This window comes from Aythya fuligula, chromosome 19, assembly GCF_009819795.1.
Source record: "Aythya fuligula isolate bAytFul2 chromosome 19, bAytFul2.pri, whole genome shotgun sequence".
Lineage (NCBI taxonomy): Eukaryota > Metazoa > Chordata > Aves > Anseriformes > Anatidae > Aythya > Aythya fuligula.
This window is the reverse complement of record NC_045577.1, coordinates 6,464,413-6,484,064: the sequence shown is the minus strand read 5'-3', so window position 1 is coordinate 6,484,064 and position 19,652 is coordinate 6,464,413. Positions and strand designations below refer to the sequence as shown.

The 19,652-nt window shown below is 68.4% G+C and overlaps 2 protein-coding genes across 2 annotated transcripts; both read left to right on the top strand.

Annotated features, from left to right (window-relative positions):
- Positions 1 to 1,154: 1,154 nt before the first annotated feature.
- AK1 (adenylate kinase 1) lies at positions 1,155 to 6,330 on the top strand. The gene is made up of 7 exons (XM_032200252.1): positions 1,155 to 1,176; positions 3,022 to 3,061; positions 4,436 to 4,471; positions 5,071 to 5,234; positions 5,338 to 5,454; positions 5,746 to 5,937; positions 6,092 to 6,330. The coding sequence occupies exons 2-7, from the start codon at positions 3,052 to 3,054 to the stop codon at positions 6,155 to 6,157; spliced, it is 585 nt and encodes a 194-aa protein (XP_032056143.1). The 5' UTR covers positions 1,155 to 1,176; positions 3,022 to 3,051; the 3' UTR covers positions 6,158 to 6,330.
- A 5,484-nt stretch (positions 6,331 to 11,814) lies between these two features.
- ENG (endoglin) lies at positions 11,815 to 19,519 on the top strand. Its single transcript, XM_032200521.1, has 15 exons — positions 11,815 to 11,962; positions 12,827 to 12,984; positions 15,025 to 15,159; positions 15,726 to 15,888; positions 16,080 to 16,236; positions 16,368 to 16,500; positions 16,697 to 16,871; positions 16,955 to 17,097; positions 17,227 to 17,364; positions 17,490 to 17,534; positions 17,606 to 17,716; positions 17,800 to 18,045; positions 18,277 to 18,340; positions 18,423 to 18,524; positions 18,998 to 19,519. The coding sequence occupies exons 1-15, from the start codon at positions 11,815 to 11,817 to the stop codon at positions 19,114 to 19,116; spliced, it is 2,037 nt and encodes a 678-aa protein (XP_032056412.1). The 3' UTR covers positions 19,117 to 19,519.
- Positions 19,520 to 19,652: the final 133 nt, after the last annotated feature.

Sequence of the window (19,652 nt, the reverse complement as noted above, 5' to 3'; positions counted from 1 at the left end):
AAATCCTGCACAGACCCAGCTCCAAACAAACCTCCCCGGTTGTCTCACAGCCCACCGCCCTGCAAGCACACCCTGGGGCGCTCCGGGGGCACCGTAGGGGCTGCATTGCTTTCACGGCAAAATTTTGGGGACCCCCTCCCCGTTTCACTCCCCTCTGCCACCCCCTGCACTGCCAGCCCCAGCCCCCCCGGCACAAATCCTGACGTTTTCGGTGGCGTCGCCCCCAGAGGGGGGGCCCTGCCCTGCCACCCAGGTAAGGATCCACCCATGGGGTGCCCACCCCAAAAACCCCCGGCCCCGTGCTCGCTGCGGGGGGGGGGCACACTGCCAAAACCTTTTCTATCGGCACAATGGGAATCTGGGGGCTTGGGTTTTTCTCTTTTTTTCTCCCCCCACACCTCCTTGTCCTGCTGTCTGTACTCATTTTCCCTTCCCAAACTGAGTGCGTGGTGGTGGTGGGGAACAGCAGTCTTGGGGGGGGGGGGCTGTTATTTATCTCCCGGCGGTGGAAAATTGGGGGAAAATCCCTCCAAGTGGCGTGTTTGGGTGCTGAGCCCCAGCAGAGCGCGGCGCCGTGCCTCAGTTTCCCTGGGGCCGTGGCAGCGGGGGGGTGGCGGAGGGGGGATGCACACCCCCTGTGCTGTCGGGGTTACCCCCGGGGTGGGGGTGCTCAGCCCCGTGGGGGGGTCACCCCGCGTTTTGTAGTGATTTGTACAGAATAAACCTTGCTGCAGTCTGTTGCCTTGGGCCCTGACTCCGGGCTGCGTTTTTTGGGGGGCCGGGCGCTAGCTTTTGGGGTGGGAAATTTGAGAGGGGGGGGTGAGAATGGGGCCCTTCGGGAGCCCCCCCACGTTTTGGGGCTGATCCTGGGGAGGGAAAAAAAAAAAATATATTATTTATTTATTTATTGGGGGGGGGCAGCGGGGGGGTCCCCCCCAGGATACCCAGCAGTGCGCAGGACCCCCAGCCCCTTGGGACCCCATGGAGCCCCCCACAACCCCCTGCACGGTGCTGGGGGGGGGGGCTGCGGGCAGGCAGCAGTGGTTTTTCCCCCCCCCCCAGCCTGTGTGTGCCCCCCCCTCTGCTGCCCGCTCCCGGCATGCTCCTCGCTGCATTATATCCAGCTAGCGGTACCCGAGCAGGCAGCTGCCCGCCCCACAGCTCCCGGCCCCACAGGTCAGTGCCAGCCCCCCCAGCCCCCCCCCAGCATCCTAAACCCCCCCCCGAGCCCTGCAGCCCCTCGGCACCCCGGCCCTCACCCACCCCTGGGTGCCCCCCCCTTCGGCTCCCCCTCCCCACGGTGACCTTGGGGAGGGCGTTCGGGTAGGCGCTGCGCGGGGGGCTTTTGGGGGGGGATTTGGGGTGAGCCCCCCCGCACTGTAAGGGATTTAAGGGGGGTGGGATGGGGATGGGGGGGGTGGGGTTGTGGGGGTAATGCTGGGGGGGTGGGAGCGGGGCAGCGCTGGGAGCACCAAGGGGGGAGATAGAGGGGCTAGGGGGGGGTGTTATATGGGGTGGGGGGGGTTATATGGGGTGGGGGGGTGTTATATGGGGTGGGGGGGATTATATGGGGTGCTGGGGGGGTTATATGGGGTGCTGGGGGGGCATGGCAGGGGCTGCTGCACTATTGCACGGGGTGCTTGGTGGGGGTACACTGCACAAGGTGCTGGGGGGGGTATTTTATGGGGTGCTTGGGGGGTGCTTTGTGGGGTGCTGGGGGGCTATGGCAGGTGCTGCACTATGGCATGGGGTGCTTGGGGGGGGAATTGTATGGGGTGTTTGTGGGGTGCTGTATGGGGTGCTGGGGGCATTGCACAGGGGTTGGGGCATTGCTTGGGGTGCTGGGGGGGCATGGCAGGAGGTAACACTATTGCACAGGGTGCTGTGGGGCATTTTATGGGGTGCTGGGGGGGGGGACATCCCACGGGGAGGTTTGGGGGTCTCGCTGCTGCTCCTGGGCTGTGCCACCAACGGGCATGGCACGGGGTGCTGCTGGGGGGGGGCTGGGTTACCGCAGGGGTGCTGGGTGCTGAGTTGAGGTGGGGGGGAAAAAGGGGGGTGGGACGGGGTCTGGGGGCTGTTGGAGCTCCTGACGGGAGCACACCACACCACACCACACCACACCACAGCTTCCCCCGGGCACCCCGCTGCCCCCATACCCATGTCCCCCACGGGTCCCCGCACCCTCCCGGCCACCCCGTGGGGACACGGCGGGGTTCGGCCCCATGGCACGGGGGGGGGGCCGTGTCCCGGTGCAGGTTTCAGCCCGTCCATTCTTAGCCCCTGCCCTTTCCCGGCTGTAACACGAGCGGGGCGGCAGCGCAGGGCCCCTGGCCCCAGTCTGGCCGGTTTGGGGAGCGCGGGGTGACGCGGGGCGGCAGGGTGCGGGCAGGGAGCCCAAACCCACAGCAGGGACCTGGGGGTGCAGCAATCCTACAGCAATCCTACAGCAATCCTACAGCAATCCCCCACCTCCGGGGCGTGAGAGCGGGCTGGCCCCCCAAAACCATCCCCTAAAGCCTCCCCTCCGGCACGTGGGGAGCTGGAGCAGTGGAGGCGCTGCCGCCGTCAGCGGCGTCCCAGGGCCGTGTGTCACCGGGCACGGGGATGTGGTCAGGGCAGGGAGGCGCAGGTAATGCCACCCCGTAACACCCCGTGACACCCCACGTCACCCCGTGTCACCCCGTGTCACCGCCGGCAGCCAGGTAGGCGATGGCCGCGGGAGCCGAGCTCCCCAGCTCCTCAAGCCACGAAATCCAGGCAGCGCCGTGCCTGCCGGATACATCTGATAAATTTTATAGGTTTTAGGGCCAAACTGAGGGGCAGGGCGGCTTCTGCCTCACCACCACGGGTCCCCCAGCGCTCGGCTGGGGACCTGCTGCGTCCCATAGGGGAGGGAAGGGAGAGCTGTTGTCCCAGTAACACCCCGCGCAGCCCCGGCCCTGGGGACCCCCCCGTCCCCGCCGAGCCGCTCACTGCTCCCCTCTCCTCTCCTCTCCTCTCCTCTCTCCGTCCCCGCAGCCCGAAGCTCTCCTGCACCCCGCCGGCAGCATGTCGACAGGTGAGTGCCCTGCTCTGCTGTCCCTGCGGCCAGCTCCTTTGTCCCCTCTGCTTCTGGCCCCTTGGCAGCTGTCCCCCTGTGCCCGATCCCCTGCGTCCCCCTTGGGCCATCCCGTGTCCCCTTTCTGCCATCCCGTGTCCCCTTTGTCCCCATCCCCTTGTCCCCATCCCCTTGTCCCCATCCCCTTGTTCCCATCCCCTGCGTCCCCCTTGTTCCCATCCCCTCGTTCCCATCCCCCGTGCCCCCTTGTGCCACCCCCGTCCCCCCCGTCCCTCTTTCACCCAACCCCCCCGACCCCTTTGCGTCCACCCCCAGTGTCCCCACCCCGTGTCCATCCCCGGGTCCCCTTTACGCACCCCATCTTTTGCGTCTGCCCCCTGTGCCCTCGTATCCACCCCCTCTGCCCCCCTCGCACCCGCTCCCCGCGCCCCCCCCGTGCCCCCCCCGTGCCCCCGCGCCCCCCCCGCGCCCCCCCGTGCCCCCCGTGTCCCCTTTCCCTCCCTCCCCCGTCCCCCGGTATCCGATTCCCTGTCCCACTTCGCTTCCACCCCCTCTGTCCCCCCCTTGCGTCCATCCCCTGCCTTCTCCTCCCGTGTCCATCCCCCTCTGCCTCCCCCTTGCGTCCACCCAGATCCCCTTGGGGCCTCTTCCCAACCCCAATCCCTTCGCCCCCCCTGCGCCCCCCATCTCCTGCCCCCCCCCTTTCCCCACCGTCTTGGCTCCTTCCCCGGGTGCTGGAGGGGCTGAAATTTCAGACGGCCGGGCTGGGGGGAGCAGTGCCGGGCTCACCGGTATTTTTAGCTCCCCTCGGGGCCAGATCCTGCAGGTGGGGGGCACCCTGAGGGACCCCCCCATGTCCCGCAGGCTGGGGGGGCTCTGTGAGGTGCTGGCACCCACCCCCTGCTCCCCAGCTGCCTGCCCCAGGCACCGCTTTTGGGGACAATCGGTCCCTGGGGGGGGGGGTTTAGGGGCTGCTGGGGGTCACACCAAGCACTCGAGGCACCCGTGCCAAGGGCAGGACCCGGATCTGGCCACGGGGATGGATGTGCCCCCCCCGGGGAGCCCTGCAGATCCCCACCCAGACACTGAGGACAACGAGCGTCTCCGGGGTGCCGGGGGGGGGTTCCAGGCCCAGGGCTGAGCCCTGTGGCTGAGCTCCATGGGGTCCCTGTGCACCAGCCCGGCCAGCCCCGATGTCCCAGACCCCTCAGGTGACGGGGACAAGAGGCACGCGTGGCCGCTTCGCACCCCGGGGTGGGCAGGGGTCGGTCCCCCCGCTGGGGGGCTCAGCCTTGCTGCTGGGGACGGCTTGTTCGACGGTGCCCTTTTGGCTTTTAGGTTGATTGTGGGGTTTTTTATTATTTTTCCCCCCAGAAAAGCTCAAGCACCACAAGATCATCTTTGTGGTGGGTAAGTGGGCGGCCAGGTCCTGCGGCTGGCGGGGTCAAGGTGGGGCAGGGGGTCCTCGAGGCCACCGGGGGGGTGCTGGGGACCACCAGCAGGGTGGCAGCGCCTGATGGGACGCGGCGGGATGCTCCTGGGGGTGATGCCGCGGGTGGGGATGGGGTGGGGATGGGGTGGGGATGCCCAGGTGCTGATGGGGTCCTGGTGTCCTGGGTGCCATCGGGGTGGCGCTACCTGGGTGCTGACGGAGTTGTGATGTGCTGGGTGCCATCGGGGTGGAAATGCAGAGGTGCTGATGGGGTCCTGGTGTCATGGGTGCCATCAGGATGACAATACCCGTGGTGCTGATGGTGTCCTGGTGTCCTGAGTGCCATCAGGGTGGTGATGCCCAGGTGCCAATTACCCCCGCCAGCAGCCCGTGCCACCCCAAGCACCGCCATCCCCAAGCCCCCACCAGGAGCAGCTCTCTCCATCCACCTGGTGCTGGGCTCGGGGACCCCGTCCCCTTTCTCCCCAGGCTCTGGGGACTCTGGTGGCTCCGTGCCCCTTCCCCCGCCTGCCCCCCAGCTCCCTGCTGTGCGCTGGGGCACTGCCACCGCTTGCAGGTGGCCCCGGCTCGGGGAAGGGGACGCAATGCGAGAAGATCGTGCAGAAGTACGGGTACACCCACCTCTCCACCGGGGACCTGCTCCGGGCTGAGGTCAGCTCGGGCTCGGAGCGGGGCAAGAAGCTGCAGGCCATCATGGAGAAGGGCGAGCTGGTGCCCCTGGTGAGTCCGCGCGTGCCCGCCGTGGTGTTTGTCCCCCTCCCCGTGTGGCCGTGGGGACGGGGTGGGCGCGCGGCCCCACGAGGTGTCCGTGCCCCGTCCCCAGGACACGGTACTGGACATGCTGCGGGACGCCATGGTGGCCAAAGCCGACGTGTCCAAGGGTTTCCTCATCGACGGCTACCCCCGCGAGGTGAAGCAGGGCGAGGAGTTCGAGAAGAAGGTGAGGGCTGGTGAGGCCGCGGGGTGCCCCCGAGGGCTGCGTGGAGCTGGTGGGAGCAGATCCCATCCCGACGGGGGGCTGAGCTGCCATCGGGGGGGGGACACACATCGCTCCGGGGCGTCCTCAGGGATGACGGGGGGTGGCTGTGGTGGCGCAGAGCCAGGGTTTGGTGTCCTTGGGGTGCCCAGACCCGGGTGGAGGGTGGCACAGGGTGGCACGGGGTGGCACGGGGTGGCACAGGGACACCCTCGTGCCAAGCCCATGTGGTGCCAGCCCCCCCTGTCCCCGCAGATCGCCGCCCCCACGCTGCTGCTCTACGTGGACGCAGGGAAGGAGACGATGGTGAAGCGCCTGCTGAAGCGGGGCGAGACCAGCGGGCGGGTGGACGACAACGAGGAGACCATCAAGAAGCGCCTGGAGACCTACTACAAGGCCACGGAGCCCGTCATCACCTTCTACAAGAGCAGGGGCATCGTCCGCCAGGTGAGCAGGACCCACGGGGGGGGGAAGGAATCAACACCTTTGGGGTAAGGGGGCTGATATAGGGTTAGGGTTCCCCCAGCTGGCTTGGGACCCACCAAATCGCCCCAAAAAAGGGGCTTGGAGGAGCCGGCGCCCCCCTAACCCCTCCCTGCAGCTCAACGCCGAGGGCAGCGTGGACGAGGTTTTCCAGCAGGTCTGCTCCTACCTCGACAGCCTGTAGCCGTGCCGGCCGCCCCGCGCCCCCCGCCCCGCGCCCCCCCCTCCGCGCGCGCCGGCAGAGACAGCGGAAGAGCCCTCATCCTGTTTTCGTGGACAGAGCCGCGCGAAGGAAATTTCAAGGACATTGTGTTTGGCTCTTTCCCGTCTCTCCCCAGTAAAGTTCGCTTTAATGAGCCCAGACTTTATCTTTTTCTTCTGTCGGAGGAAATGAGTTTTTCTTTCCAGAGATTTTTGGTTTGTTGCTTTTTTGTTGTTGTTGTGTTGTTTTTTTTTTTTCCCCTCTCCGAGCCCCCCGAGCCCCCCGCCCGCCTCTGGAGCTGATTAGGGCAGGAAGCGGGTGTTTATCCCGCACGTGGGATGCTCGGAGGAAGGGAGGGAGCATCCCGGCCGCTCGCCCCGGCTTCCCGGCTGCCGCCGGGCTGTGGGGGGCCCGTGACCCCGTGCCGGGGCCAGTCCCGCTCACCTTGACCCCGTCCTGCCCGCCAAGCCCCAGGAGAAGGGGGCAGCGTCTGGCCCACGTCCTGCCTCTGCCTCCCTGGGGATGGGGTTTCCATCACTTTCACCCCGTGCACGTGCCAGCCTCGGTGTCTCCTCGCTGCTCCTGCCCCCCGGTGTGTTTTGGGGTACGTGGGGGCTGCGGGCAGCTGTGGCAAAAGGTGTTGGGGTGGCACCGGGGATATCGGTGCCGCCGCGATGCCCTGGGTGCACCCTGAGCAAAGGACACGCTGGGGACACCCCCCCTGAGCCCGGCCACCAGGGTAGGGACAGGGTGGGGGTCCTCGGGGGGGCTCAATCACAGCCCCCCAGCCCCGAATATTTGGGATGCTGGCACGGAGATGTGGAACGGGGACGGGGGGGCTCCCCAAAGCTGCCCCCAGGCTGTGCTCGGTGTCACTTTGCCCAGCCCCGTGGCAGTGCCGTGGTTTTCCCGGCCGTGGTGCAGGAAGGAGGCAGCAGAGCCGTGGCCGTGAGCTTTGGGGCTGCCATAAATCATAAAAATCATAAATCATAAATCACAACTCAGCCGCGGGGCCTTGGGGCGGGCAGCGGCTCGGGGGCAGGCGAGGCCGCCGGGACGGTGCGGAGGAAGGAAGCGAGCGGGGAAGGCGAGGGGGGGGGGGGGGACAAAAATCCCCCAAGAAAAAAAAAGAAAAGAAAAAAAAAAAAGAAAGAAAACAAAACAAACCCGACAGAACTCCCGAGCTCGCCAGGCTCGGACGTCAGCCGGGTGCCCGGGGGTGAAGCAGCCACGAGCACGGCGGGGCCGGGGCGCTGCGGGCGGCGGGGCGGGAAGGATGCGGCCATCCGGCCGGCGCTGGGGCACTGCCAGCACAGCTGAGCCCCCCCCTCGTGCTGCTGGGGGCGAGGGGACAGCAGATTTGGGATGCTGAGTAGTCCCAAAGCCACGCTGGAGGAGCTGGGGGAGCCACCTGCCCTCGTTGTCCCTGTCCCTATGGGGGTGTGGGGTCAGCCTGCCTCAGTTTCCCCATGTGGTGAGCGGGGCGGTGGGGCTGGGGGGGGCCCTGCCTCCCCGCTGGTCACTTTGGGTGATTTTTGGTGGCTTTGCCCTGGCTGGGGAGCCTCTGAACTCCCCATAAACTGCAGGGGGATGGTGCCAGGGGCTGTGGCCACCCCGCACAGCCACCCCCGGCTCTGTCACCCTGCCCTGGGGGCCACCACCGAAGGCCCTGCTGGGGACAGGGGCGCAGGGCTGCCAGCTCCGGGCCCTGTCCCCGTCCCCGCGGTCCCCAGGAGGTGGCAGTGCGCTGTCGTGGGAGGCGGCTGCTGCTCACCCCGGGGACCTGGTGGCCGCTGGGGACAGACCTCGCCGCCTGCCCCGCCGGGTGTCACCCCCCGGCCCCCTGCCCATCGCCACGGAGCGGTGCGGGGCCACCCCGGGGACCTGGCCCTGGCACAGGCAGGAGGGACGGGGCAGGAGTTCCCCTTGGCCCTCTTGTCCCCCCGATGTCCCCTTGTCCCCGCAGCCACCCCGCTCCCCTCCAGCTCCTGCCTCGGTGTCGCTTTGCTGGGACCCAGGACGGGGCTGTCCTAGAGGGGCCCCAAACCCCAAACCTGCCCGCCCAGCGGGGACATCCCAATATTGGGGACATCCCGGCTGTGGCCTGGCCATGGTGCAGAGGGGGCAGGCAGCAGTGCCACATGGTGTCCCCCCAGCCACCAGCAGCCCCGGGGCCGGTGTCCAGAGCCCTGGGACTCTCCGTGCCATGGGGCACCCTGCCCACGCCGGGACACCTCGGGGCTGCCCTTGTCCCCATCGCAGTGGGGCAGCTCCTGCCCTCAGTACATGGGGCAGCCCCCCCTTCAGCACCGCACGGGGCAGGCTGTGCTGCTGTGTGTCCCCTAAACTTTGGGGAGGGGGTATTTAGGGAGGGGGCGCACCGTGCCTTGGCACCCCGACCCCTGCCTTGGCACCCTTGGCACCCTGCCCACCCTCAGTGCGGGCACTACAGCCACCCCCTCCTTCTCCCCGCTGCCACCCCAGGGTGGGGGGGCCCCACTTTCTCCCCCTCCTACCCCCCCCCAGCACCCGGACTGCCTCCAGGGCGCCCCTCGGCGGTGCCCGCACCCTGCGGGGAAACTGAGGCACGGCGCGCCCGGACCCCCCCCAAACCCAAACTCCCCCCTCTCCGGCCGGCACGGCTCCAGGGCTGCGGAGCGGCATTTCCTCCGGGCGCCGACCCTCCTCCTCCTCCTCCTCCTTCTCCTCCTCCTCCTCCCGAAGGGAGTCGGTTTCCTGCCGCCGCCGCGCCCGCTCACTGCGCTCTCGGCTGCGGGCAGCGGCGGCGGCCGGGATGTGCCTGCGGAGCCCCCCCCCGCTGCTGCTGCCGCTGCTGCTGCCGCTGCTCGCCCGCCCCGGTGAGTGGGGAGCCCGTCGGGGGGCACCGGGGACCGCCGAGGGTTGGGGGCTTCGGGCTCGGGGCTCCCCGACGGCGGCACCGGGCTGGGCGCACGGGAAACGCGCAGGGGGGGAGCGCGGAGGAGCCGCCGGTAACTCGGAGGGGAACGGGGGGAGAGGAGGGGAACGGGGGTGGGGGGCGAGGGGTGAGTTGTTGGGGTGGGCTGGGGGTGCGGGGGCTGATACAGCTGGGTCCCGGCTCGGATATTGCCTCCCCTCCCCTCCGCCGGCCCCAAATCCAGGCTGCGTCACCAGGGTCCCAGGGGTGTCCAAGCGCCCTTTCGCCGGGAAGGGGCAGGCAGCGGGACCCCCTCAACGGGGGCACCGACCCGGGGGGGCTGGGGAACGAGGAAAAAACCCAAAGCCCCCCCCCGGTGTCTGTGGCAATAGGGCCAGGGACTTTTTTGCTGCTTTAGTTGTTGGCCCCGCAGCCCTTGTCCCGTGACCGCAGGCGCTGCGGTTTTGTGGGGAGGATTTTGGGGGGCGCAGGCGTGGGGACACCCCCAGGGGGGCAGGGAGCTGGGGACATGGGGACAGGGTGCTCAGGGACAGGGAAACATGAGGGCAGTGGCAATGCAGGGGCAGTGGGTTCAGCACCTCCCACACGGGTCAGTCCCATGGGGGCTGCTGGGGGTCCCCACTGTCACCCCCGGTGCTGTCACCCCCTACAGGGCCTGTCCCCAGGGGTTGGGGCCGTGCCCCGGGGGCTGTGCTGTGCGGTCCCCATCCGACATAGCTGTGCCATATGGTCCCTGTCCTATGGCTGTCATATGGACTCCATCCCACGTAGCTGTGCTGTAGGGCTGTGCCCCCTGCAGCTGTGCCATACAGCCCGGTTGTGTGGCTGTGCCATACGGTCACCATCCCAAATAGACGTGCAACAAGGTCTGTGTCCCGTGGAGCTGTGTGTATGGGCAGTATCCTAAAGAGATGTGCAATAAGGTCTTTGTCCTGTTTAGCTGTGGGGTACGGTCGCCATCCTAAATAGATGTGTGATAAGGTCTGTGTCCTGTGTAGCCGTGTGGTACAGCCCCCATCCTACAGCTGTGCCATATGGTCTACATCCTGTGAAGCTGTGCTGTACAGGCCCTGTCCTATGTCTGTTTGCCATATAATCCCCATCCTGCATAGCTGTGCCTTATATCCCCCGTCCTACAGTCCGGTCTCTTGTACGCAGCCGTGCCATACAGGCCGTGCCCTCTGTCCTTGTGCCATACGCTCCCCGTCCCACGTGGCCGTGCCATACAGCCCTTCAACGTGGCTGTGCTACACAGCTGTGCCATACGGTCCCCCATCCTACTGAGCCGTGTGTCCCTGTGCCTTTTAGCCGCGCTGTATGGTCCCCATCCCATATGGCTGTTATCTGTCCCGTCCCACACAGCTCTGTGGCGCTGCCCCTCTCCTACCTGCCCTGTAGCTGTGCCCTGTGGTGCCCGTCCTAAGGAACTGCGCAATGCTGTCCCTGTCCTATAAATCTGAGCCATACAGCCCCTGCTATGTGTGACCGTGCCCCTGAGAGGGACTACTCTGAGTGTGGAGCTCCTCCATATAGCCCACGTCCTGTATGGCTGTGCCACACCATCCCAAACATGTGTAGCTGTGCCATCCCCGTCCCGTGTAGCGGTGCCATACGGTCCCTGCCCTGTCTGGTGCAGACCCTTGGGGCTGGGGTGTCCCTGGCAGGCACAGCACCGTGGGGCCGTGCAGACAGCGGGGGGCTTCCAGGGCTGGGGGGCTTTGAGCCCCCGTGTGACAGCGCCAGCAGGGACCGGTGCTGCTGCCCCGGGGGGAACGCGGTGCTGGCTCTTCCCTTCCCAGCCCAGGTGAGGCTGCACCCCTCCTGGGGGCAGAAAGCACATCCAGAGGGGACGCAGGGCTTGTCACCTTCATCCACTTGGGGACAGGCTGATATGGGACGGGCTGATGTAGGACAGCGTCTCCCCCAGCGCTGCACCCAGAAAACCTGGTGTCGGGTGGTGTGGGCACATCTACCCCATCCCAAACCCCGCTGCCACCTCCACGAGGCACAACAGTGCCCTGGGGGTGACAGCCCCAAGCCCTGCGGTGCCAGCTCCATCCCTGCTGAGCCCTTCCAGCTCATTGCACGAGTGCCGAGGCGGCGCAGGGGGGACGCTGGAGCGGTGCTGCCCGGGAGATCCTGCCCCGCTGGAGCCAGCCCCAGCGCCTGCCCTGGCCCCGTGCCCCCCCCGGCACCCCCGGCACCCCCTGGGCTTTGTTCTGCACCCGGGGCCTTTGATCCTCTCGCAACAAAACAGGAATTTCCCCCCCCCCAGACATCCACGCGCCGGGGAGACGCGGCAGCTCCGTCCCCGCTCCCCGCTCCGTCTGCGCCGCGGCGAGGCCGAGGGCGGGTGGGAGGCTGGAAAAACATAAAGTGGATTTTCTTTCTTTCTTTCTTTCTTTTTAATTTTTTTTTTTTTTGTATTTCCTGGAGTACAAAAATAAATGCGCCCTTATCTGATTGACCCCGCGGGTGCAGGCTGGGCCCAGCTGAGCGCCGTTATCTGATGCTGACATAATGCTGGAGGCCGCTGCTGCCTTCCCCCGGGGACGGGGACGGGGATGGGGACGGTGCCCGGGTGGCACCGCTGCCCCTCGTCCCCTCCGCAGCATCCCTGCCCCACGCCGGGGAGAAGCCGGCCACGTCCCCACACCCTACGGGATGCCACCCCGCGGGATGTCACCGGAGAGGTGACGATCTGCCCGTCCCCTGCCCCGCGATGCCGGGGGCCGGGGGCCATGCCCGGTGCCGCCGGGGCAGGAGCGGAGGAAAGAGGGCCGCGGGCTGCGGCGCCCAGATAAGCGGCTGTTTATCTTCCTCCCGATGCTGCGGCCGCCGCGCCGGGGGGAGGAAGCGCCGGACAATAGGTGGGCCCGTGGCAGCGTCACCGCGGGGCCTGCGCCGTGACCCCGCCGCCGCGGCCTCGCCACCCCGACGCAGCCCAGGGACGGCTCGGGGGGGCCCTTGCCAGGCTGCCGCCCGGCGCAGCCTCGGTGCCCGCAGCCTCACGCCGCCCTGTCCCCGTCCCCGTGGGGATGTTGGGTGCCCCGGTGCTGGCACAGGGCCCGGTCACCTCCCAGCGTGGTGGCTGGAGCTGCCAGAGAGCCCCCGGGGAGGGGACAGAGCTCGGTGGCCACATCCAAAGCAAGCGCAGAGCCCCCAGCCCCACGGGGACGCCCTGGCGCAAAGCACCCCGCAGGGCAGGGACCCTCCTGGCCGTGCCACCCATGGGTGCAGGGGATGACTTGGGGACAGCCGGGCTGTGGCAGCGCTGCCCAGGACAGGGGAAAAAGCCACGGCAACCTCCGAGCGAGGCAGGCTCGGGGCTTCAAACACCTTTTTTTTGCTGTCAGGATTTCCCTTGGCAGCTGCAGGGCCCCGCTCGCCCGCCAGCCCCGTGTGGGGCTCTCGGTGTCACCGCCACCCGCCCGCCTCGCACCTCGGTGCCATTTCCACACCTGGGCTTCCCAATTTCCGTCAGCACCGGGGGGAGGGATGCGGGGGGGGCCGCTTTTAGGGGAAGCCACGCGGGAGCTCTGGCACGCGGCGGTGCCGCGCGGGGACAGCGGGTTTTTCCAGACCGGATCCGAGGGCCATTAGGGGATCGCTGCACCGGGCAGGCCCCAAGCAGAGCCAGGGTTGGGGCCGGCCTCGCTGTGCGGGTGCCCTCCCGCCTGTCCCCTGTCCCCAGGCCGCGTGGCAGTGACCGATTTCTCTTGTTTTCCACCCAGACCTCGTCCCCGCCGAGGGCTGCGACCTGCGGCCGGTGGCGGCGGATCCCCCGGTCACCCTGTCCTACAGCACGAGCACGGTGCCGCGGGGCTGTGTCAGCAGCAGCTCCCTGCACAGCGCCAATGAAGTCCACGTCCTCGGCGTCCAGTGGTCCAAGGTGAGCCAGTGGGACCCCGCACGTCAGCCCCAGGCACAATCGGGGTACTCAGGTTGGGGTTTTCCGTGTCCTGCCCCCTCCCCGGTCCTTTTCCAGCCCCCCCTGGGTAAATGCAGCCCCCTCGCCCCCAACACGCTGCACTCAGCGCGGGGCTGTCGAAAGCATTTCCTCTAAATCAGGAGCGGTGAGAGGAACCAGATTAACCTTTTCCACAGTGCAACTTCCCCGCACGGCTGCGCTTCCCCTCTGAGCTGAAGCTGCAGTTTCTCCCTGTCCCCAGAGGGGAAGTTTAAACCCTTTTAAAGGCCACGATTCTGACACTTCTCTGGCACCGCAGGGACTGTCCCCACAACCTGCACGTCCCGCAGGGAGGTGGCTCTGCGGGGAGCAGCAGCGGGGCAGAGCCCAGCACCCACGGGGATGGTGCCGAGGAGGGCAGGAGGGATGCAGGGAGGCTCGAGGCGCTCACATCACTTGCAGCGGAAACGCAGCCACCGGAGTTTCACTGCCTGCCTCGGGGCGATAACCGAGCTGGGAGCTCCGGGTGGCTTTGGGGTGGCGCTGGGCACAGCGGGGCAGCGAGCCGGGGCTGCGTCCCCACCTGGTGCGGTCCTGAGAGCACGGGCAGGGCAGGAGGAGGCAGCTGGGGGGGGAAAAACCCCACTGTAGGGCCCATGCTGAGCTCCCCTCGAGCTCTCAGAGCCCCAGCAAGCACAGCACCACGTTCCCCCCGCTGCCTCCCAGCTCTCCCAGTTCTGCTTTTGGGGGCAGCTTCTGCAGTGCCCCACGCCCGCGGCGCCCCGGCACGGCCTCACCCCGCACGCCCTGACGGGAAACCTGGCCCTGACGCAGGCAGGCGCCTGTGGCTGAGCGTCAGGGCCGGGGGTGCCCCGGCTTTGTCACCGGAGGCGGCAGGGGACACGCGCTGATGTCACGGCTGCGGCACTCGGCTCGCCGGCACCGAGCCCTGGGCGCGCGGGGGGGAGCGGGGCAGGGACCCGGCTCCGCTCGCAGAAGAATTACTGGAAGCCGCTTTCTATAAGCAGATCCCTATGAAGAAAAAAAAAAAAAAATAGCACCGAGAAGAAAAACCTAAAAAAAGGCCGCGGCGGGGCGAGACGCAAACCGAGCCTCCCTCCGCTCGGCGGGCACCAAACAATGGAGCGCCGCAAAACACGCGGCAGGAAAACCAGCGCCGGCTCCTCCCGCCGCCACGGGGCCACCCGGGGTCCCCGGCCACCCACGTGGCCGAGCTCGCCCACGGGGCCACAGCCGGGCCAGGCAGTGCCCTCGACCCCGTGGTGCCGGGCACGAGGCTGGCACCGCTGGTTGTGCCGTGCCGCGGTGCCCACGCAGCCCCGGGCGGCTCGCCGTGCCCGCTGTTGTGCCGGGAGCGCTGAGCCGGGCGGTGGTTTCCAAACTTAGCGCCTGGCTCCCCGGCTTCCTGACGTGGTTTTCCGGCTGAGCCGAGCCCTGCGGCTGCCCCGGGACTGGAGCGGCTCCGCGGTGTCAGGATGGGGCCAGGAGAGCCATGGGGGGGATGTCCTGGTACCCGGGGTGGGGATGCGCCGGTGCGTGGGGTTGGGGATGGGCCAGTCCCGGTGTGGGGATGTCCCGGGATGCTCTTTGGGGATGTTCCAGTCCCGGTGTGATGATGTCCTGGATGCTCTTTGGGGATTTCCAGTTCCCAGTGTGGGATGCCCCAGTCCCCATGGGGTGACAGCCCACCGCTGCCCAGTCCCCAATGCTCTGATACCCACAGTGGGCTCCCAGGCCGCAGCGTGGGGTGCTCTGTCCCTAATTCAAGGACACCCTGAGCCCTCATCTGGGGACAACCAGAGGGTTTTGTTCCTCTGTGGTGTGCGTGAGCATCCAGGTGGCATCCCTGCATCCCTCACCTGCCCCAAGGCCATAACTCCCGACCCCGCAGCCTCCTGCATGGCCAGCCCGACGTCCCTCCCTGCTGCCCCATCACTGGGGGCACAGGGGGGGCTCTGTCCCAGCCGTGCCGCGGTGCTGACCCTCTCCTTGCTCCCCCAGGTCCCATCCACCACGCTCAATGTGTCGCTCACGGCTCCAGCCAGCGGCTGCACCCGGCCAGCGGTGCTGGTCCTGCAGTGCTCCCGGTGCTCGGCCTCCATCACCTCCCCGTGCCCGGAGCTGCTCGTCCTCACCGTGAGTGCTGCGGGGACAGAGCCCTGGGAACACTCCTGAGGGGGGGGGCACAGCGGGGCTGGGGACATCCCCGGGGTGCTTGGGGTGCCCACGGGGGACGCCGGTGCCCTCTCCCTCTCCCTCTCCCTCTCCCCAGGGCCGATGCGCCCGGCCCCCGGCGGCGGATCTGAGCGCGGGGCAGGCTGGGCGGCGAATGACGCACGGGGCTTGGAAAAGCTGCCGTTTCCTCCGGCTGCCGGGAGGAAGGTCAGCGATGGGGTTTGGCTCCAGCGAGCTGAGCCAGGGCCGGGAGCTTTGTTAGGAAAATAAACCTCCGGCTTTGTTTTGCGGCTAATAATAAAGCGGGCCGAGCTCCCCGCGTGCCGCCGGCCGGCCGCGCCGCTCCCCCAGGTCCTCCACGGTGTGACCCCCGAGCCCTGATGGGGTCAGGCCCCTGGAGATGCCCACCAAGATGCCTTCAAAGCAGCGCCCTCCGTGCTGGGAGGGTATTTTCCCGGCTGCAGACGAAGCCGGGGAGGGATGCGTCCATGCGTCCTGCCCTGGCTCACGCTGCCTCTCGCCCTCAGGACGCCTTCGTGATCCAGGGCAGCCCCACGGTGCAGCAGAGGGAGCTGCCGGCGGCCGCCAGCAAGGGGCAGCTGCTGGACTGGGCGCGGGGCACCTACGGGGGCATCACGTCCTACAGCGAGCTGCGGGACCCGCGCGCCATCCACCTCCGCCTGGGCGAAGGTGCGTCGGGGATGGGGGCTGGCGGGGAGGGGGGGCACACCGGGAGGCACCAGGGTGGGGAGGAAGGGGCTGCAGGGCTCTCCGTGCTCCCAGAACACGACGGGTCCATGGGGTGGTGATTCCCTTGGGCACGTGCTCACCAAGCACAGTTTGGTTTTGGTGACCCCCAGCTCTGCCTGTGCCCCCCCCAGATGCCCGCAGCCCCCCGGACTGCGCCCCCCAGGAGCGCTTCAACGCCGCGCCGCACCTCGATGCTGAGGTGTTTTCCCATGGGATGAGGAGCTGCGCCAGCGGCAGCGCCCACAGCACCAGGACTGCCCACATCATCCAGCTGCAGCCCGAGCACAGGTACCGTGTGTGTCCCCCTCCAGGAGGGGGGCACAGCTTGGGGAACCTGGGGAAGGGGTCGGGGTCTCTTGGAGACCCCGGACCCGGCAGAGTGAGGGGCTGAGGCTGGAGGGGGTCTCGTGCTCTTGCAGCTCGCCCGTCACGGAGGTGAACCTGTCCCTGAGCTGTCCCGAGCCGGCAACGGGCAGCCACATCCTCATCCTCCAGAGCCGCGCCAACCTCACCTGGATCCTCTCGCCCACCAGCTGCAACATCCAACTCCTGGTACGGCCGGCGTGGCGATGGGGCTGGCAGGAGGGGACATCGCCCTGGGGACACCCGCACGGGGACGCGGCGGCCCCCTCGCCGTGCCATGATCCCCCAGAGCCCGTCCCCACCTCGGTGCGGCCCCGACCGCGGTGGCTGCTCACATCTGGATGCCACCGGCCCCGCTAAGCCCCCCCCCGTGCCACCCCCACAGGCCTCTGGCGCCTACAGGATCGCGTCCTTGTCACCGTGGCCCATATCCGGAGAGCCGCTGCCTGACACGGAGCAGGGCCTGGTCGCCAAAGCCTTGGAGAAGAACTACAGCATCATCGCCTCCTACTCCATCATCCCTGTCAGCCCCCGCATCACCCTGGAGATCCAGGAGCGCGGTGGGTCCCCGGCGCCCCTCCTGGGCTCAAGGTTTTTGGGTTGGGGGTGTCCCCGCTCAGCTCCCCGCGTCCTCTCCCCGCAGAGGTGCCGAGGAAGCCGCCCCCGATGCCCACGTCGCCGGCCCCCACCTTGGACACGCTGCCCAACGACCTGCTCCTCATGCTCCGGCCCTGGAAGTGCACGGATGACACCATGGAGATCATCATCACCAGGTCCCACCTGGAGGTGAGGGCACCGCCGGCGTGCCGGGGGGGGGGGGGTCTCATCCCGCTCCGGGTGCCGGGGGGATGCAGGGGGGGGCTGGCCGGGCACCCCGGAGGGAGCTGTGGGCACAGCTGGTGGCTTTTCTCTTAGCCCATCAAGGACGTGGTGAACATCACCCTGCGGGACATCAGCTGCCAGGCGGAGAAGAACGCCACGCACTTCATGCTGCGCACCCCCCTCAGCCACTGCGGCACCTCGCTGGAGAGCCAGGGCAACGCCAAGAACGAGGTGAGGGGATACGGGGGGGGGGGGGGCAGGAGGTGTCCCCATCCCCATGAGGGACCCCGTCGGGGGGATGCCCACGGCCACAGCTCAAGGGCCGGGCTGACCGAGCCTTCCTCCCCTCCTCGCAGCTCATCCTCAGCCTGTCCAAGGGCTCGGTGCTCAGGAGCGCGCGGGTAAGTGGCGGTACCGGTGCCACCGGGGTCACGGGGTGCCGTGGGGTGGCTCACGCTGTCCCTGTCCCTAGGTGGCCTTCCAGTGCCAGATCCCACGGGAGCTCTTCCTGCGCCTCTTCCCCACCGCCGCCTTCGAGGTGCCGCAGACGGAGCTGGAGGTCAACAAGGAGGCTTTCGTGCAGGTACCGCAGCGCCCGGGCACCGCGGGGGCCGTGCCGGGGTGGGTGGCATCCCTCACGGCCACCCCGTGTCCCCGTCCCCGCAGGCCTCCATGCGCTGGGACGACTACCCGGCCGACCTGCAGCTCAAGGAGTGCTGGCTGGTGGCCGCGGGGACGGAGCCGCTGCTGCTGGTGCAGGCCAACAAGGCGCAGAGCTCCAGCGTGGCCGTGCTGGAGGAGCCCCCCGGCAGCAGGGCCAGGAAGATTTGGCGATTCCGCTTCACCTACGCCGTCCCCGAGGGCGGCCACGTCCCCTTCTCCGCCGCCCTCAAGTGCAAGGCCGGGCTGCAGGTCGGTGTGGCACCCCCGTCCCGGGGTCCCCGCGGGTGTCCCCGTCCCCGTCCCCATTTCGGTGGGTCCCCAGCCACCCGTCTCCATCGCCAAGCTGGGGCCGGCACCCCGGGTCCCCAGAGCCCCTGGGTATGGGGGTCCCCAGCCCCGTCCCCGTGGGATGGTGGCACCGGGGTGGTGGCGGCGGGGCAGGGCTGTCCCCGAGCTCACCCCAACCCTCCCCGTGCGCAGAACAACACCATCTTCGAGAAGGTTTTGGAGGTGACCGTGAAGGACGTCTGGAGGCCGCCCAACAGTGAGTTTGGGGCTGGGGGCAGGGCTGGGGGGGGCTGTGCAGAGGTTTTGGGATGGTGTCACTCATGTGTGTGTCCCTGCAGACCGGGGGCTGGGGCTGGGCGCCGTGCTGGGCATCACCTTCGGAGCCTTCCTCATCGGGGCGCTCCTCACCGCCGGGCTCTGGTACATCTACTCGCACACCCGTGAGTACCTCTGCGTGCGTGTGGGGGCGGCGAGGGGGGGCCCTACACACGTCCCATGGCTGGGAAACCCATCCTATTCCCCCATCCCAATCCTCCCGCGTGTCCCGGGGGGGTCCTGCTGCTCTCGGCAGCGCATCCCTTCTGGCCGGGGCTGTGTGAGAAGGAGCCTGCCCGGCGCGGCCACGGTCCCCGGGGTCCCGGTGAAGCCCATCTCCATCCCACGCCTTATCGGGGCCGGGGGGGGGGATCGGGGGGGGGGAGCCGGGGAGGGGGCTTGAGCCGTGCGCCAGGGCCTGGAGGCTCTTATCGGGCTGGAAAGGTCAGGTCCAGGATGAGCCATCCCCGGCCGGCCCTGCTGGCGCCGAGGTTTGTTTTTTTGGCCCTTCATGTTTTTCTTCCCCCCCCCCCCTCCCCTCCCCTTTCCTATCCTACCCCCTTTCCAATTTCCACCCCCCCCCCCGGTGGTAATGCAGGGCCCATCTCCAAACTGCAGCCGGTCTCCACCACGGCGCCGGCCTCGGAGAGCAGCAGCACCAACCACAGCATCGGCAGCACGCAGAGCACCCCCTGCTCCACCAGCAGCATGGCCTGACCCCCCCGGACCCCCCCTCGCCGCCGCCTCCGCCTCAGCCCCCTTAAAAACCCTTTTTCTGGCCCCCACCCCACCCCACCCCACCACCACCCCCCCAAAAATTATTTCAGGCTGAGCCCGGAGGGGGCCGCGGCCCCTCGCCGTCCCCGGGGCCGCCCTTACTCATTCAGTGAATGCTTTGGCCCCCCCCCGGCAGCCCGTGGAGGGAGGTGGGGGCCCCCTGTGACCCCCCCCGGGGGTCCCCAGCAGATGGGGGGGCGCTGGGGGCAAAGGGTGGGTGCCCCCGGTGCTCTCCATCCTGTGTGGGGACAGCGTGGTCCCCACGTACCCCCCCCAAAAATGCTCCCTGAGCGATGGGGGGGGCCCAGCACAGCCCCGATGGGGTCACTGCCCCCCCCCCAGCACCCCCCCCCACTCCACGTCCCCATCCCATAAAGGCAGCGGGGCTGGGAGCAGCGAGAGGTTTATTGGGGTGGGGGGGGGCTGCGGGGCCGGGGCGGCACGGTGTGACCGATCCGCCCACCCCCCAAAAAACA

What these genes read in the sequence shown, in the direction of transcription:
- AK1 (XM_032200252.1), top strand. An exon ending in GCGAGGAGTTCGAGAAGAAG is followed by an intron (nt 5,455 to 5,745) that starts GTGAGGGCTGGT and finishes CTGTCCCCGCAG; the next exon opens with ATCGCCGCCCCCACGCTGCT. An exon ending in GCAGGGGCATCGTCCGCCAG is followed by an intron (nt 5,938 to 6,091) that starts GTGAGCAGGACC and finishes CCCTCCCTGCAG; the next exon opens with CTCAACGCCGAGGGCAGCGT.
- ENG (XM_032200521.1), top strand. Translation starts at nt 11,815, where the DNA reads ATGCCGGGGGCCGGGGGCCATGCCCGGTGCCGCCGGGGCAGGAGCGGA. An exon ending in TCGGCGTCCAGTGGTCCAAG is followed by an intron (nt 12,985 to 15,024) that starts GTGAGCCAGTGG and finishes TTGCTCCCCCAG; the next exon opens with GTCCCATCCACCACGCTCAA. An exon ending in CCTGGAGATCCAGGAGCGCG is followed by an intron (nt 16,872 to 16,954) that starts GTGGGTCCCCGG and finishes CTCTCCCCGCAG; the next exon opens with AGGTGCCGAGGAAGCCGCCC.